We start from the raw sequence: 18,899 nt of genomic DNA on the forward strand, positions 1-18,899 counted from the left end.
ATTCTGAAGATAACTTACTGTATGCACTGTTTCTGTAATAGGTTGGTGCGTCCTCTATACAGAACTATGACACCTTTGTCTGGGCAGTGTCTTCCGAAGCACCTACAGATGGATCAGAATCCCACTGCAGTGTACCGTTTCAAGGTCAGAGTCTTAAAAATGTTTTGCTGTTTACAAAAGTAGTGGGAAATATTTATAGTGACTTTAGTGGATATATGTTATTATTTTCACGTACCAATAGCACATAACTGTACAGTGTTAGCCCAAGCAGCTCTAGAGCATATACTTACTACATATTCATGAGTCCCAGAATTTTGGTTAACAGAATGTCTAGGTACAGTAGCAATGCTGTATACAGTGCTAAAGAACTTTTCTTGGTGAGAGATGCAAACCTGATTGTTACGCAGTTGAGATATTACACTAGCCAACAAAAAACAACTTTTTATTTGCTTATTTTACAAAAATAGTTTTTTTGTTTTACTAAATTTGGGTCAGAACCGAATATGACCTTAGAATTTGTTTATTAGCTCTAGTTTTTTAGATACACTACTTGTGATACATGTACTTCTGTAGTAAAAAAACAATATTATATTAATAGGATATCTGTACACAACAGAAGTAGCAATTGTTTTAATTTAATCTATGTACAGGTAAATTAGCAGAAAATAAGATAACAAGCCTTGCTATTTCGTATGACGACCTATTTATGAGTGAGCCTTCGTGTTGCTTGTCGTTTGTACTCTTGTCCTGGAGCATCTCCGTCCAACAGTAGTCTGCAAGCATGGAAACGTCCCATTTACCCTGACATCTTCGTTCCATAGTTGAAATATCTTGGTGGAATCTATCACCATGCTCATCACTTACTGCACCACATTTCGGAGGAAAGAAGTCCAGATGAGAATCGAGAAAATGAATTTTGAGTGACATATATGAGTAGCATATATATTGAGTAACAGAATATGGCTGACAATAACTCAGGATACCTGTACTAAGGATTGCCAGGTACACGAAGTGGTAAACTGCGCTTGGAATAGTAACGTAACAGGTGTAGTAGATCAAAGGGCTGTTTTAATGAACATAATAGAATATACACATAAAATGCATATAAATTGCAATTGATAAAATATGGTTAAAAAGTCACAGTGAATGAATTGTATTGGTATAGTTACCTTAGTACTTGGATGATCACCCTTTTTTAGCCGCCAGTACTGGGGAAATCCTTCCAGATGGTAGTGAGGGCATATGTTAGTTAATCCAATATTTTGCAGAGACCAGATTTTTCCCACTGCTTTATGATGAAACCGGGTCCTTTAGGAGGTGGCTTTCCTCCAGAGAAAAAAACTCTGTGCCGCGGTGAGTGGATGCTGGATGAAGTCTACGATGCAATAATTGGGCTTTTAGTTGGAGCCCCAACTATAAGCCCAATTATCGCATCAGAGCCCCAACTATAAGCCCAATCATCGCATCAGAGCCCCAACTATAAGCCCAATTATTGCATCAGAGACTTCATCCAACATCCACTCACCGCGGCACAGAGTTTTTTTCTCTGGAGAAAAGCCACCTCCTAAAGGACCCGGTTTCATCATAAAGCAGTGGGAAAAATCTGGTCTCTGCAAAATATTGGATTAACTAACATATGCCCTCACTACCATCTGGAAGGATTTCCCCAGTACTGGCGGCTAAAAAAGGGTGATCATCCAAGTACTAAGGTAACTATACCAATACAATTCATTCACTGTGACTTTTTAACCATATTTTATCAATTGCAATTTATATGCATTTTATGTGTATATTCTATTATGTTCATTAAAACAGCCCTTTGATCTACTACACCTGTTACATTACTATTCCAAGCGCAGTTTACCACTTCCTGTACCCACCATTTGTCCATTGGGATTGACTATCCCATCACTTAACTGCTGCTTTTGCTAAAGCACACTCATATCACAGCGCTCTACTCGATAACTTGTTATCAACCCTTCTACTAAGGATTACCAACCTACAATTTATTTGGTACTTGTGTAGCTTCACGGCGCCCGCGATATCGGCCGATATATCGGATGCGATCCTATGCAATTTTTACCTGTTCATAACCCCACTATCCACTATGCATGGAGTTGATTTTATATAGTGTGGCGAGCGAGGCGAGCGGACACGGATTACTACGCGAGCCACACTATATAAAATCAACTCCATGCATAGTGGATAGTGGGGTTATTAACAGGTTAAAAAATCGCTTTGGATCGCATCGATTTATCGGTCAATATCGCATCCGATATATCGGGCGCTGTGAAACTACACAAGTACAATTTATTTAAAATAAAAAAATCCCTAGTATTTTTAGAAAATCACTCAAATTCTCTAGCATTTAATGAAATATGGTTATATCTCAGAACATAGAGCTAACTCAGCATTTTAAATGCCATATTCGTATTTCCCATGCTTGAATAAACTAGAAATTACTATTTTTGTTTCGGAAGCATTTTCACTGTTGGCTAGTGTTATCAGCCAGCTACTCCTATACCGTATGTCGTACTGTACATGTGCCACAATGGGCATTATTTAGAATACAGTTGATAGTGAAGGACCATTTGGGGGCGATTACGGGGAGTGGTGACAATCCAGGCATGTCCTGACCATTTTATGAGTGTGCTGTAATCCCATATGCAGCTGCAATGGCTCTAGCGTCTCACATAGACTGTGCAAAATTAGGGCTACTTTGATAATCGATTGTTCTACAACCATCGCTGCATCTTTGTACGCAGCCGCTGGGACTTGCAGAGCCACTGGTGAGCATCTCAGTAGAAATCTAGGTGACTGTGGCATCATTAAGTTATGAAACTGGTTCTTATGTGAGTTGTTAATAAATGTTTATTAACCCACAGCCTATTATCTCCCACGCCCTGGGGAGCAACGGTATAACTTTCGTTATGTGGATCAGCATGGCGTTGTGAAAGGCGTTAGTGAACCTTTTGTGTTCAGTGAGCCACGGCCCATAGAAGACCTGGTCACCTTGGAGGATGAAGAGGCATCTCTGGATATGATCTTGGTTGTCCCAAAAGCAACTTTTTTGCAGGTACTTGGTAAAGTAATAAAAGTCCATAGGCTGTAAGGGGGCCCGACACAACTACTTTAACCACACAACCCACAAGCAGTAGTAAGGCATCAGAGTTCCTCATACAAATCTATGCTGGAGGTGCTAAAGAAATATTTTTGCTTTGAGGGTTCCATGCTTTCTTTTGTCATTGTCTTAAACTACTATAACCATGAAGCCAATTCCGTGTGTGAATGGAGGTGTCTTAAGTCCTTTAAAACTAGTGTTGCTTACATGTTAAATATGTATATAGTGCCTGCTTATTACACAGAACTTTACAGAGAATATTTTAAATATTCCCCAGCCAAATGGAACTTACTGTCAGTATGCCTGTACTGTGATGTTACTGGAAACTGTATTCCCTGAGGGAGGAAGGGTAACTCACTGCCTAACTCACTGCCTGCCTTAAGGCCCTCATACACTATGCCAGTGGTTCCCAAACTGTGCGCCTAAGCTCCCTGGGTTGCCTCGGAGCAGTTGCAATGGTGCCTCAGGTTGTTGGTCCAGAACCAATTCAAATTATTTATGGTCAATGTAATAGGCAAAATCAGTGCTTGTGGCTTTCAATTATAAAATATGTTGATAAACTGGACCTAAGGATGACATTTAAGTACAACTTTAATAATTTTTTTTATTTTTGGTAACAAACTTTTGGCCTTTGGGTGCCCTGAAAAATATTCTGATACTCTAGGGTGCCGTGATTCAAAAAAGTTTGGGAACCACTGCACTATGCGATTTGACCCAATTTCAGCATGTGTATGACATCTGATCCGATGCGCATCGGACCAGAGTCGGAGGTCGGACCTGCAGAACATAAGATAAATTGGACCCGTCAGCGGCACATCAAATCTCCTGCCCACTAAAAAGCACCTGCGGGGTATCGTGTCCGATTCTGGCCATAGGTCCAACCCCTGAGTGTCAGGGGCGGAGGCAGGAGATTTGGGGAAAAAAAAAACATTCAAAAGAATAGGCGGCCACTGATTGGCTGAGAGAGCTCCATACATTTAGGGTTTTTTGAATTCTCCTGCCCCCTGCCGCAGATGCAGCTCCCCGAGAGACTTTGCATGCGATAAATCACAAAAAAATGGCACATCAAGGGCCAAATCACACGTGAGCCTCCCAGGAAGCTGCCTGGCGGCTCACGGGGGAAATGTATGCGACTTCTCCCCTCAGAGAAGTCACATAGTGTATGGGGGCCTTTAGTGGCAACAAAATCTGCTGAAAATATAAATTACCCTTCTTGCAAAACTGTAGTTATAGTGGAAGAGTGGTGCCACAGTACATGGTGCAAGGCTTTGGGGTGGCACTGACAGCACCCATGGAATCCTTATTTGACATGTATGGTGCCAGATGCATCCTTAGATGCTATGGCTGCTTATCTGTCCCAGAAGAAAGCCTCTGCAGAGCTGCTCAGATTGTCATTGGGATGCTCTGTGTTCTCTCAAGTTTTCCTTGGCCCAGCAGCCTTGCCCTGTTGTGTTGCGATATCATGGAGGGCAGCTAAGGGTCAGTATTCCTGCTGCAGGCCATAATCTTCCCACACAGACATGCCCTGCTGTTGGTTTTCGGCAGGAACATTAACCTACCAATTTGTATTTGTAGAAAGTGATCACTAAAGGAAAAAATGCAAACACCACACACCCATGGCACTGGTCTGAATTGACTATGGGGTTATTCACACCTGATCGCAGTTGTGTCTTGAAAATGGCTATGCATGCGTACGGATCATTGCGCACATGCATGAGCCAAAAAGACCACAGAAAAAGCAAAAATATATAAACGCAATCCCCTCACAATTTGATAGACAGAAAGAGTCAGGGCCATTTATGCTCACCAAATATAATGTTATGTTACAGGAGTGACAACACTACTCCCAATATGTGAAATATGACATTATTACTAGCCAAAAATAAGGAAATTATGTCACAGGATATTTCACACATGTATTTTTGTCACTTTTTTTTTAATTAAAAGTTTATTTTGCACAGAAGTGTATGGCATTATTGATGGTTAATATGTGTTCTAATAATATAGTGCATTGTATTTACCCCACAGCAACAGCTGGAGTTGTCCCAGCAGGAGCGAAATTATCTAATGAGAGTGAGACTTGCACTAGAAGAGGAGGTGAGCGCTCTAAAGAAACAAATCAGACAGCTGGAGGCTACGCTGGAGACATCTGACAATGAACGGGCAATACTCAGCCGCCAGTACCAGGTACACGTCGTCACTGTTCTTTTAGATTGCGCAGGGTGCCATATCGCGCATCCATAAGTACACAGAAAACAGGATCCAGTAATGTTACAGCCTTGCCCCTGTTTTCATGACTTGTATATAGTTTAATGCTCTTTGCAGACAGGTGTTTTTCCCAAACCACTAAAGGAAGCAACAGTCAGACCACTTCTCAAAAAATCTTTTTTAGACCCTGACTGCATGACCAACTACAGGCCAGTATCAAATCTTCCTTTTCTAGGAAAGGTTATTGAGAAAGTGGTTGCAACTCAACTAGAGACCCACTTGTCAACCCATGACATTTATGATCCATTCCAGTCAGGATTCAGGAGAAGACATGAGTCCCTGCCCCAGTGGAGCTTACAATCTGTTGGGATACAATTTAACTACCAGTATATTTTTGGATTGTGGGAGAAGGAAACTGGAGTACCCAGAGTAAACCCACGCAAGTACGGGGAGAATATACAAACTCAGCACAGTTAGGACCATGGTGGGAATCGAACCCACTCCCTCAGCGCTGTGAGGCAGTAATGCTAACCATTACACTGTCCGTGCTGTCCTATCTATATAGTGTAGTGTTTATAAAATTCTATCTAAAAGGCTAACTACTCCTCAACTCTAGGAGGTGAAGTACTGCCAGTGAGCACTAGAGGCGACTCGACAGACCACATTTCTCCTTTGTGTGCTTAAAGATGTCATAACAGAAATTGAAACCAATTTTTGCAGGGACACTGATCTGTTTCAAGCTTACTGGATATGGAGAGAGGGAGCTGTGAAGACATAGATCAAATGTAGGAGCAGATAGAGACTGGGGGTGGAGTGGAGAGTTTGTAGTAAAAACGGTCACAGCTCACAGTGAAAGTCCATTGCAGAATCTGTCATGTTGATGTCCTTTTAACTAGTTTATCTATATGAAATATGTTATCTAAACATCAAACAATGGGGAAATAGACTTTAAATGAGCACAACTCCAGAGCCATAAGTTATGTTGTGCCATAGTAGGATGTTCTTTTTTAAAAAACCTCATCAGCTGGTAGATGTCGGCATTGGGCTGATTTACATCTTTGCACAAGGTGCGTGTTTACAGTGCTCTGTAAATAGACACAGTATGACCTGTACTTTAGGCCTTGGGTCATTTCTCTACATAGTTTGTAGTGCAAACACTTTGTTTTTGTGCACAGCTCTTCAAGAACCGTACTCCCTAATAGCTTGTCCATCTGTTTGCCAGGAGCTCTCCTTGAGAGAACAGATAGTAAGGGAGGAACGCGATGACCTGAGCACCAAGGAAGCCGAGCACCAAGATCACATTCTACAACTGGAGGGTGACATCCACGTTATGAGTCTGAAGTTGCTGGAGAAGGAGAAAGATCTTGACATGTACAAACCAGTTTTCTTTTCTTTACCACCTCGTTTTACATTTATGTGACGCACAAGTCTCCTAATTGCCAGTTTTATCCTTTTCTTTTACTTAAAAAAAAAAAGAGTGTATTAATAGAACTTGACTCATTTACAATACACTTTTTATTTATTTTATTTTTCTTATTTTGGTACTTGTTTCCTAGCACGGCGCCCATCGGGTCCCATCGCATAAGGTATGAGATGGGACCCGACCGACGCGATTTTGGGCTATTTTTAGCCTTTTCCGACAATTAGAAAATCGGGTCCATCGCATGCCATTATAATGGCATGCGATGCGACCGACGCGATTTAACATTGAATGCATTGTACTCAATGTTAAATTCCTATGTAAAATCGGGTCCATTGTATGCCATTATAATGGCATACAATGCGACCAATGCAATGGACCCGATTTTACATAGGGAACAATGTTAAATGGCCCACCATACCCGATTTTTGATTGTATACCCTTCCTGATGGGTAATTTGTATGTGAAATGCCCCCCCATTGTTAACGCCACCCCTTGATGAACGACAACCCGAAGCGTAGTGAGCACGCGAGGAGCGGCGGTACGCGTCCTCCGACCTTTTCATACCCCCACTATCCACGTCGGCGTGGAGTTGATTACATATAGCGTGGCAAGCTATATGAGCCCGAAGCGTGGCGAGCGGACGCGTAATACCTGTGAAGTAATGCGCGTCCCCTCGCGGGGCTCGCTGTGCTCGCCATGCTTCATGCTCGGTGGCTCGCTGCGCTCGCCACACTATATATTATCAGCTCCGCGCCAACGTGGATAGTGGGGGTATGAAAAGGTCAGAGGACGCATACCGCCGCCCCTCGCGGGCTCGCTGCGCTCGCCACGCTTTGGGTTGGGGTTCATCGTGGGGTGGCGTTAACATTGGGGGGGCATTTGACCCATCAGGGTGGGTATACAATGAACATTGGCGCCAATGTAAAATCAGGTCTCAGGGACCATTTTACATTGGTTCCAATGTAAAAATCGCGTCGATCGCATCACATGCGATTTGGTTGCATGCGATGCGATCGACCCGATTTTTTCTGACCTGATGGATACAATTAAAATCGCTGGAGCCGTGCTAGGAAACAAGTACCCTTATTTTTAAAAGCTACTTCATTCATTACAGGAACTGAAATTATTTTATAGCAATTCAAAAACTATGAGGTCAGTTTAATATGCTGCGTCTTGCAAAAGCCACCGCTTCTCAGGTTGTTGAAAGTAAGAATGTTAAAATGGCAAGATCATTCAAAGCAAAAAACACTTTGGATAGTGTTATATTGGTACTTGTGGAGTATCACGGCTCCCACGACCTGCATCGTATGCAGATCGTATGCTAAAAATCGCATCGCATCGCATCGCATGTGGCATACGATGGCATACGATGCGATGCGATGTTTTACCGATTTTTGACTATTTTTGCTCAAAAATCGTATGCCATCGCATAACATCGTATGCCATATGTAGTGGCATACGATGTCATACGATGCGATACGATGTTTTACCGATTTTTGAGCAAAAATGGGTAAAACATCGAATGACATCGTATGCCATATGTAGTGGCATACGATGCGATACGATGTTTTACCGATTTTTGAGCATTTTAGCTCAAAAATCGTATGCTATCGCATCGGATGCCATACGATGGCATGCGATGCGATGGCACCCGATTTTGGACTGAAATGCATCAGAATGCATTGAAATGTGTATTAAAGTAGTGAAATGCCCCCAAATGCCATTTTTCATAGTGCACCACCCCCACTATCAACGTCAACCCGAAGCGTGGCGAGCGCAGCGAGCCCGCGAGGGGCGGCGGTACGCGTCCTACGACCTTTTCATACCCCCACTATCCACGTCGGCGTGGAGTTGAGAATAGAATAGTGTGGCGAGCGCAGCGAGCCACCGAGCCCGAAGCGTGGCGAGCCCCGCGAGGGGACGCGGATACCTTCACAGCTATACGCGTCTCCTCGTGGGCTTTACAGGTATCCGCGTCCCCTAGCGGGGCTCGCTACGCTCGCCACGCTTCGGGCTCGGTGGCTCGCTGCGCTCGCCACACTATTCTATTCTCAACTCCACGCCGACGTGGATAGTGGGGGTATGAAAAGGTCGTAGGACGCGTACCGCCGCCCCTCGCGGGCTCGCTGCGCTCGCCGCGCTTCGGGTTGACGTTGATAGTGGGGGTGGTGCACTATGAAAAATGGCATTTGGGGGCATTTCACTACTTTAATACACATTTCAATGCATTCTGAAGCATTTCAGTGCAAAATCGGGTGCCATCGCATCGCATCGGATGCCATCGTATGGCATCCGATGCGATCGCATACGATTTTTGAGCTAAAATGCTCAAAAATCGGTAAAACATCGTATCGCATCGATGGCATACGATGCCGTGCGATGTTTTACCGATTTTTCACCATTTTTGCTAAAAAATCGGTAAAACATCGCATCGCATCGTATGCCATCGTATGCCACTACATATGGCATACGATGCCATACGATGGGAGCCGTGATACTCCACAAGTACCCACATTTCAATGCATTCTGATGCATTTCAGTGCAAAATCGGGTGCCATCGCATCGGATGCCATCGTATGGCATCTGATGCGATCGCATACGATTTTTGAGCTAAAATGCTCAAAAATCGGTAAAACATCGTATCGCATCGATGGCATACGATGCCATGCGATGTTTTACCGATTTTTCACCATTTTTGCTAAAAAATCGGTAAAACATCGTATCGCATCGTATGACATCGTATGCCACTACATATGGCATACGATGTTATGCGATGTTTTACCGATTTTTGACCATTTTTGCTCAAAAATCGGTAAAACATCGTATCGCATCGTATGACATCGTATGCCACTACATATGGCATACGATGCGATGCCATGGCATACGATTTTTGAGCAAAAATGCTCAAAAATCGGTAAAACATTGCATCGCATCGTATGCCATCGTATGCCACTACATATGGCATACGATGCCATACGATGGGAGCCGTGATACTCCACAAGTACCGTTATATTTTACATTTTGGGCTTAAATACTCTTGTAAATATTGTCCCCCATCTGCCACCTTCTCCCCATAGAGCAGGCATTCCTAATATCGGTCCTCAAGGCACACTTTAGTAAATCTACACTTTAGTGTGCACTGAGGACCGAGGTTGGGAATGCTCACAATAGAGGACCCATTGTGTGGTCTAAGCCAATTGGATGAGCCTATAATGTGATACGAATGCAGACTATAATTTCCTTTACACTTCTTCGCAGTAGAAACTTGTTCTGTATATATATATACATAGATTTTTCGCTAGCCCTCGCACACATTAGGGGGTGTGAGTTTGTGGGCCAGGGGATTCACTGGGCGTTCTCATGGTAATTCCCCATTGGTGCGGGGGGTGGGCATCTGACATTAGCGGATGTCAGCTGCCCACCCGCTTTCTGTACAGGCACTCGCAGATGTAAAGCACCACAGGGGTGTCTTTCAATTGCGATCGCTTGAGAAATCATTCGATATGCGACCATCAAATGATTTTGTGCCCGCACGCAAGGCTTAGAATGGATGAGTATGCAAATCATCCGTTTGCATGCCTGCAGGTAATAGCACCGTGCGGGGGGGGGAGGGGGGGCGGCTGTGCAGGCGGTGACTGGTGGAATCGCAAGCCTGCGAAATTCGCAACCTGAACAAGGGCCATTGTGCCCCCTTGTGGCTAAATGATCTAAAATGGTGGAAGTAGTATTGTAGTATTGTGTTCTAGAAGGTACATTATTTATGTACCCTGCTTACTGGTTTTCTTTACCCTTAGGCTGGGGACAAGAAATGCCTCGCTTGATGCAGACATAGAGGAGTTAAAGCAACATCTTACAGAGGCCACTTCTGAGCTGGAGCACTGCCAGGTTTGTGAGGACTGTGCATTCATATGATGGAGTGGGGACAGCAGCTGCTTTAAGCGAAAGCCATTAAATAGTTCTTTGAAATAATTGCCCATTTTCAAAGTAAAAACATTCTTTTGGGTATCCAGGAAGTTTGTTTATTACAGGCTGAGAACAGTGCATGGTTACCAGTCTTGGCCTGTTGTGCTGATTATGCGCTGAGGTTCTCTCTGTGTTTGTGTAGCTGCAGGTGGACGCACTGAGAGAAAAGCTGCGCTGCACAGAGGACATACTCTCCGCAAGCCAGCAGAAGGTGATGCTGTTGGGGGAGGAGCTAGCTACGGTCTCCTCGATCCGGGACCGCACCATCTCCGACCTTCACAAAAGTCGACTTGAAACCGCTGACCTTGCCATTAAAGTATCTAACCTGAGTTTGAGATACAAGGAGGGAATGGGACAGTGGTGGCAGGAGAAGGCCACACTGAATCACAGTATGGAGGTAATGTGGGATAAGGAGGCATTTCGGGAACTGTTAATAATTATTTCTTAATCATTCTTCCTCCTATTGATTGCTTTTATGAAGTCACTTGTAGTAATCATGAAAAAACAATACAAAATGAAGTCTTACGCTTCACACTCAGGGATGTTATAATGATGTGTAAGATCTGTAATGTCTAGTTCCAATCTGATCACTGACCTCCCACAATTTACACCTCCAGGAGCCTGTATTACAGTGACAACAGCCATCTCTATAAGTACCAGAGCCAAGTGGTTGCAATAACATTGCACATTTAGCCATAATAAAGAACAGCATTGTTGCATTGTGGTCACTGAATGGTCTGGTTTCAATAAAATTTCACACATCTTCACCTCCTCATAATTTGTCTCCAGTTTCTCTGACCGACGCCTCCTTACATCGCCCTCTCTGCCCTGGCAGTGACTGTTATCTTACACACCCCCCCCCCCCTTCTATGTGTTGCTCCACATCTGTGGCACTCCTATATTATCCACCACCCACCAATGCTTTGAAAACTATGGGCCTAATTCAGACCTGATCACTCATCTGAAGATTTTCAGATGACTGCGAGTAGTTAGTTGTTTAGAGAGAGTGAAACCCCGCGCTGTGTAAATCTGTGAGTGAAATTTCAATCCGTTATCCGGCCGCATAATTGGACGCATTTCACTCACCATCGATTTTTTTCATTCTGTGCAAATTTGAGCCACAGACACAGGCTGATGTCACAATCCTTCCCTTATAATGCCTGGGCATACCTGAAAATGGACCATTCCCACCCCTAAATTACGATCGTTAAATTACGATTTAATATTTTTACTATTTTTGGTGCTATTTGGCCTTGTGCTATGATGTATACGCAGTCATTCGATAATCGATAGGATTGTGAATTTGCACAATAGCGATCAACTCTGCTTTGGGCTTATATATTTTCATAAAAGACTGGCGACTTTCCTCCTCCATCATCCCCACTCTGTGCTACCGTGTCCTTTATCAAATTCTTCCTATGTAGACTGTACGCAAGGGGTGTGGGTCATCGGGTCGACCACTGAAGGTCAACATGGCTTAGGTCAAAACATGAAATAGGTCAACGTGGCTAAGGTCGACAGTGTTGGGAGGTCAACACAAGCATTAGGTCAACATTCAAAAGGTTGACATGAATTTTCACTTTTTTTGTCCTTAATCGGGTCAACATGGACACTGTCAAAGTGTTCCGTGTCCTCACGCATAGTTCGCTGCGCTCACTATGCTTCAGGCCTTCTACTCCATTCTCCCTCCATGCCCTAGTTAATGGTAGGGCATGAAATACCACCTGTCGGCATGTGTCGGCTCAAAAAAAGTGAAAAACTTATACCATTGTCAACCTAATGCTTGTGTCTACCTTCCCACCCTGTCGACTTTAGCCATGTCAAGCTATTTCATGTGTTGACCTAAGCCATGTCGACCATCAGTGGTCGACTCAATGCATGTCAACCTAATGACCGTATACTCTCCCAGGCAGGGCCCTCTGTCATCTTGTGTTCTTTCCTGCCTTATCCTGTCCACCTGCACACACTGGTCCCATCTGCTGGACTCCAGGTCATCTCTTAATGCCAGCAATGCACGTAGTCCAGGGTCCTGCTATTTCATACGATGCATTAACCCTTTCTATCCCCTTCTCTCCTCACTAGCAGAAGAGTTTAGTATGCTTACATTTGAAGCAGGAACATTATCTAAATGAGAAGTAACAAAACAGCCACACTGTGTACCAACTACAGATAGGAGATTTATTGGTACTCTTTACCTAGAAGGGCGCCCATCGCGACCATCGAATGCACTAAAAATCGGGTGCGACGCGATGGCCGCGATGGCCGCGATTTCCCATAGGGACCAATGTTAAAAATCAGATTGGACCCAATTTTAGTGTTCAATGCCTCAATGCCCGCGATTTTTACATAGGAAACAATGTTAAATGGGCCACAGAGCCCTAATAGTCACCGTGAACTCTGAAATGGCCCCCACAATTGTTAACGCCACCCCACGATCAACGTCAACCCGAAGCGTGGCGAACGCAGCGAGCCCGCGAGGGGCGGCGGTACGCGTCCTCCGACCTTTTCATGCCCTACTATCCACGTCGGCGTGGAGTTGAGAATAGAATAGTGTGGCGAGCGCAGCGAGCCACCGAGGCCCGAAGCGTGGCGAGCGGACGCGGATACCTTCACAGTTATACGCGTCCCCTCGCGGGCTTCACAGGTGTCCGTGGCGAAAAGCGGACACCTGTGAAGCCCGCTAGGGGACGCGTTTACCTGTGAAGGTATCCGCGTCCGCTCGCCACGCTTCGGGCTCGGTGGCTCGCTGCGCTCGCCACACTATTCTATTCTCAACTCCACGCCGACGTGGATAGTAGGGCATGAAAAGGTCGGAGGACGCGTACCGCCGCCCCTCGCGGGCTCGCTGCGCTCGCCACACTTCAGGTTGACGTTGATCGTGGGGTGGCGTTAACAATTGTGGGGGCCATTTCAGAGTTCACGGTGACTATTAGGGCTCTGTGGCCCATTTAACATTGATTCCTATGGCCAAATCGCGGGCATTGAGGCATTTAACATTAAAATCGCGGTCAATCACCGTTTTTAACATTGATCCCTATGGGAAAATCGCGGTCATCGCGGGTACCCGATTTTAATGTACCCGCGATGCCCGCGATGGCCGCGATTTTTTACCCCCGATGCCCGCGATTTCAATCGCTGGCGCCCTTCTAGGTAAAGAGTACCGATTTATTATAAAAGCTTTAAATGAATGAGGCAAATTCAGAGGCGACCCTAACCAATTTGGTGACTAAGGAATTGACTAGTACTCAAGCAGAACCCAGGCTTTCCCCTCACAGCACACTGAGATTAAAGATTAAAAGGAACAGGTTTTAGGGGAAAGCCTGTTATACCCCCTCCTCAGAAGGCATTCTCCAATCAAAGCACATTCTGCCCTCATAGCACAGCACCTCATTCACTCCCCTCACAGCACTCCTAATTGTAGAGCACTCCTCATACAGCATAGCACCCCACTCAGAAGCCCTCTCTCAGCACAGCACCCCACCGCTCACCCAGCACCCCTCTTTAAGCAGAGCACCTCTCATAGCACAGATTATTGCACAGCACCTTTCTCCAAGAACAGCACAGATCCCAGCACCCATCATTCCACACCCTGCACAGATCCCTCACAGCGCAGATTACATTATGGCCCCTCAAAAAGTAGACTGAGTGTATTAAGTACGATTTGGCACTTATTGGGCCATTTTTTACATGCGATAAATCGCATACTGTGAAGCCCTGTATACACGGGGCGACAATGCCTCCGTGCTGAGCGACGTGCTAAGCACAGATCGCTCAGCACACATCGCGGCACACAATGTGTGCTGAGCAATCGTGCTGAGTGGGGTTTTGCCTGTTCTTTATAGGCAAAACCCCGCGATCTAGCAGGATAGACAGTGTATGTACTGTAACATAGTAACCTAGTAATTAAGGCTGAAAAGAGACGTTAGTCCATCGAGTTCAACCTATCTAACTTGTAACAACTGACTTGAGTAAGTCATATCTATATGATTCCCCTAGTGGCCAAAAATGCATCCAGTTTTGATTTAAATTCAATAACAGTATTTGCTGTAATCACCCCCACCGGCAATGAGTTCCAGAATTCTACTGCTCTAATGGTGAAGAATCCTCTTCTTAATTCACTATAGAATTTATTTTCCTCAAGTCTCAGTACATTTCCGCGTGTCCTAAGTATAGGCCTGTTAGTGAAAAAATCGTCTCCCAGTTCTATATCGTTCCCAATCCTGTACTTGAACATACTAATCATATCACTTCTCAACCTCCGTTTCTCAAGTGAAAACATATTCAGCCTGGTTAACCTATCTTTGTATTCTAGTGATTCAAGACCTTTTACTAGCTTAGTCGCCCTTCTCTGTACCTGTTCCAATTCATTTATGTCCTTTTTAAGGTGCAGTGCCAAGAACTGAACACAGTATATAAGTGTGGTCTCACCAATGCCTTGTAAAGAGGCAACATCACATTGGCATCCCTTGAATCCATTCCTCTTTTAATGCATGCCAGTGTCCAGTTTGCTTTTGCTGCTGCACTTAAGCAGTGTGCACTATTACCCAATTTTTCATCTATGATGACCTCCAAGTCCTTCTCTACAGCAGAATTCCCTATAATAACTCCATTTAGCCTATAAGTAGCTTGTTCATTTTTGTTCCCATAATGAATTACTTTACATTTATTAACATTAAACTGCATTTTCCACCTTTCCACTGTCTCTCTCTGCGGGCGATAGCGATGTACGGTATCCTGCATCACCCGGTTCCAGCAAGAAGAAAGAGAGAAAAAAGATTGTCTCTTTGTTGGTGCACTGTTTGAAAAGATGAAGTTAATTTAAAACATAACTTTTATTTATTTTAAGACATTTTGGTACTTGTTTAGTTTCATGGCGGCCGATATATCGGATGTGATACACTACGCATGGAGTTGATTTTATATAGTGTGGCGAGCGCAGTAATCCGCATCCGCTCGCCACGCTATATAAAATCAGCTCCATGCGTAGTGGATAGTGGGGTTATGAACAGGTAAAAAATCGCATTGGATCAGCCGATATCGCATCAGATAAATCGGCCGCCGTGAAACTAAACAAGTAACAAAACTTTTTTTTGTTATTAATACAAGTATTAAATTCTTATCGCAGGCTGTGTGTGTTTCTTTAATTCCTTATTTAGTAAAATAATATTGTATTGATTTGTTGGTACAATGTTTCTCTATCATCAGACACTTGTGGTTAAGGACAATGTTTCTATATCAGATGCCATACACACTGAGTGATCCGTGCTTCATTTCTAGTCAGATTTCTTAGAAATGGGGTTAAAATCGCCCCGTGTGTATGCCCCTTAAATAATGTAAGAAACACTTAAACAGTATAAACAAATAGTTCTCCGACAGGAAAATGATACAGCTATTCTAACATTAGACAAAAACTATGAACACAAGAAAATGATTTAGTAGCCTCTTGCAGTCTCTGCCCATGAACTGTAACTACTGATCTGTGACTATTGTTTTGTGTTTCAGGCCAAGAGGGACCAGATAGTAAATTTGAAGGCAGAGAAGCTGAATTTGGAGAGCAGCCTAAATGAAGAGAGAAGCCAGAGGCAAACACTTCAGTGTAAGCTAAACCAGGAGAAAGATGCCAGTCAGGTACGAGACAAGCATCGCACAGAACAAACATTGGCAGTATAGCCACTGCTATCATGAGCATGTCACAAAGATGGAGGAGAGTCTAACCAACACCCAAATACCTACCTCTGTTACATAGAATGACAAGCTGCTTAGAAGACCTAACGTTATATTCTCTGCATTTGTTTGTGTTTTGCTAAATGAAATAGCACAGATTGCAATTATTTTCCATTGGGTAACTTGGTAATATACTATTTATGTGACATAAAATATTAGGTATAGACAGATATGGATTAAATTTAATTAAATTAAAGATTTAAACATAATTGGCCATCACCACAAACTAAAGCAGTGATGGCTAACCTTGACACTCCAGTTGTTGTTGAACTACACATCCGAGCATGCCCTGCATCAGTTTGAGCATGGCCACATAGTAAAACTAGCAGGAAATGCTGGGATGTGTAGTTCAACAACAACTGGAGTGTCAAGGTTAGCCATCACTGAACTAAAGTGTTCTTTAACCTATATTCACCAAATCATTTCCAGTGGATTTTAATATTTCTTCATTACTACCAACTAATACGCTTATATCTCATGTTGTTGCCTCCCTGCATGCAGCTCAGCACTTAGCTGCTGTGTGAGTGGGAGCTGCCCTGCTAACGGCCCACAGGAAAACTTACTGTCTGCATTAACCAATCATTTTCTTATAGTGCGGCATCACCGAGACAAGTACAATAGGCAAGTAAGGATTAGCCTAGGCTAGCTCGGAAAGTCATTTATTTGTATACATGGGACTTCTTCACATTAAATCAACAACTCAAACTTGGGGGCATTTTTGTTGGGAGACCAGCAGCTGTTCAGCAAAGTATGGCAATTCCCCTTCAACTGTTTGCTGGACTTTCATTTAGCAAGTAATTTATTTTATTCATTTATTAACAGTTATTTATATAGCGCACACATATTCTGCAGCGCTTTACAGAGAATATTTGAACATTCACATCAGTCCCTGCCCCAGTGGAGCTTACAAGCTATACTCCCTACCACATGTGCAGGAAACATCATCTTTTATAATGCATTCATCTCATACAGGTATGCAGGAAACCGTAGAGTGGTGGTAATATAGGAGGTACCATGAGTACAAATATGGGATCTCATACCCATGGGGTAGTGTTCTTATCAGGAGACCTGCAGCTCTCTAGGTATAACAGTCCATTACAGCTTGCTTCCATTACTTTGTGATATTCAAGCCGTACTGGGGAGCTCTATGCTTGGGTTATACATAAGCAATAGTAAATGCAAAGGGTTCTGGTAAAGGAGTCATTTATGCGCACTAAAACATTGCTGATATTTAAGTCACAATGGGATGAGTCAAATGTAGTTTTAACACAGGGGTGAATAAATGAATCAGCAGCAAATCGGCTATTATTGTGGTTTTGTATTGGCTGCTAATAAAAATAAAATACAAAGTCCCATGATTAACATAAATAAACTTCCTCCAACATATGCTATGATCAGGTTGTTCGGCATGACACTTGCCATAACCATAAGAGCAGCACAACCACCTTGTAATACCACGGCAGTGGCACTGTCCAGCCTGATTTGCTGCCACAGTCAGGCAAATGTGATGCCTTCGGGTGAGGTTTTTATTGGGACTGCAAGCCACACACTTGGCCGAATGGAAAAAACAATGATTGCCCTGTGTCCAGCCAGCTGGACTGTACAGTCTTTAATCTTCCAGTTATTTGCCTTATGTTGTACAGGTGCAGTTGTCAGAGAGCAGACGAGAGCTGAGCGAGCTGAAATCTGCCCTGAAGGTGGCGCAGATGGAAAAGGAACAGATGAAAGAGGAGAGACAGGTGAGACTTGTACCTGGGCACGCCGGCTCTGTGTCATCACGCCGGCAGGTCTGCTATTTTCCTTCTGTAGATTTAACTCCACTTCTGTTCCCCCAACAGGAGATCATGCAGTATGTGAGGAGGCTGGAGGAGCGTCTGGACAAGCTTGCTGATGAGAAGTGGAGAGAAGACAAAATGATTGAGGAAGAGACCTCGGCAGGATTTAGTATGTCTTCATGTTTCCCATCATCAGAGTCTCAATCAGTTGTCTGTGTCACGGTCATGTGTTTGGATTACTTGCTAAATGCTTTAGATCAGTAAAGTTTTCTTGTGTCATATTTAACAATTAATACAAGCTATGACCCACACATCCAGTGATCCCATGAATTATAACAGAAAGATCTTTGAAAAAAAAATGTAACTTAATTTGGGAACACAGGATAATCTGTGCTAGATCAAATAAGTAGAGTTACATGCTTTTGCATATACTGAGCAGCTTTAGTTTTACACTGCAATTTAGATTTGAGTTCGGACATGGGGCCTGATTCTGGTTCAGAGAGCGAGTTAGATTTGGGTGTTATTTTGTTTCTGTGCAGAGTAAATACTGGCTGCTTTATTTTTACACTGCAATCAATTCAGTTTGAAGCACAAACCCTACCCAAATCTAACTCTCTCTGCACAGGTTACATCTGCCCCACCTGCAGTGCACATGGTTTTGTCCATTAGAGAGAGAATTTGCTTT

At 43.7% G+C, this 18,899-nt stretch overlaps 1 protein-coding gene across 2 annotated transcripts in view; it reads left to right on the top strand.

The window, feature by feature from the left end:
• CALCOCO1 (calcium binding and coiled-coil domain 1) overlaps positions 1-18,899 on the top strand; it is a 52,681-nt gene that overhangs the window by 18,971 nt on the left and 14,811 nt on the right. For both annotated transcript variants that reach the window (XM_083169557.1, XM_083169556.1), the window contains exons 3-11: positions 42-144; positions 2,886-3,076; positions 5,150-5,308; positions 6,552-6,700; positions 10,547-10,637; positions 10,858-11,112; positions 16,218-16,343; positions 18,083-18,178; positions 18,278-18,383. In XM_083169557.1, coding sequence (XP_083025683.1) covers positions 42-144; positions 2,886-3,076; positions 5,150-5,308; positions 6,552-6,700; positions 10,547-10,637; positions 10,858-11,112; positions 16,218-16,343; positions 18,083-18,178; positions 18,278-18,383 — 1,276 coding nt within the window. The remainder of the gene's footprint in view (positions 1-41; positions 145-2,885; positions 3,077-5,149; positions 5,309-6,551; positions 6,701-10,546; positions 10,638-10,857; positions 11,113-16,217; positions 16,344-18,082; positions 18,179-18,277; positions 18,384-18,899) is intronic.

This window comes from Crinia signifera, chromosome 2, assembly GCF_055691185.1.
Source record: "Crinia signifera chromosome 2, ASM5569118v1, whole genome shotgun sequence".
Classification (NCBI taxonomy): Eukaryota; Metazoa; Chordata; class Amphibia; order Anura; family Myobatrachidae; genus Crinia; species Crinia signifera.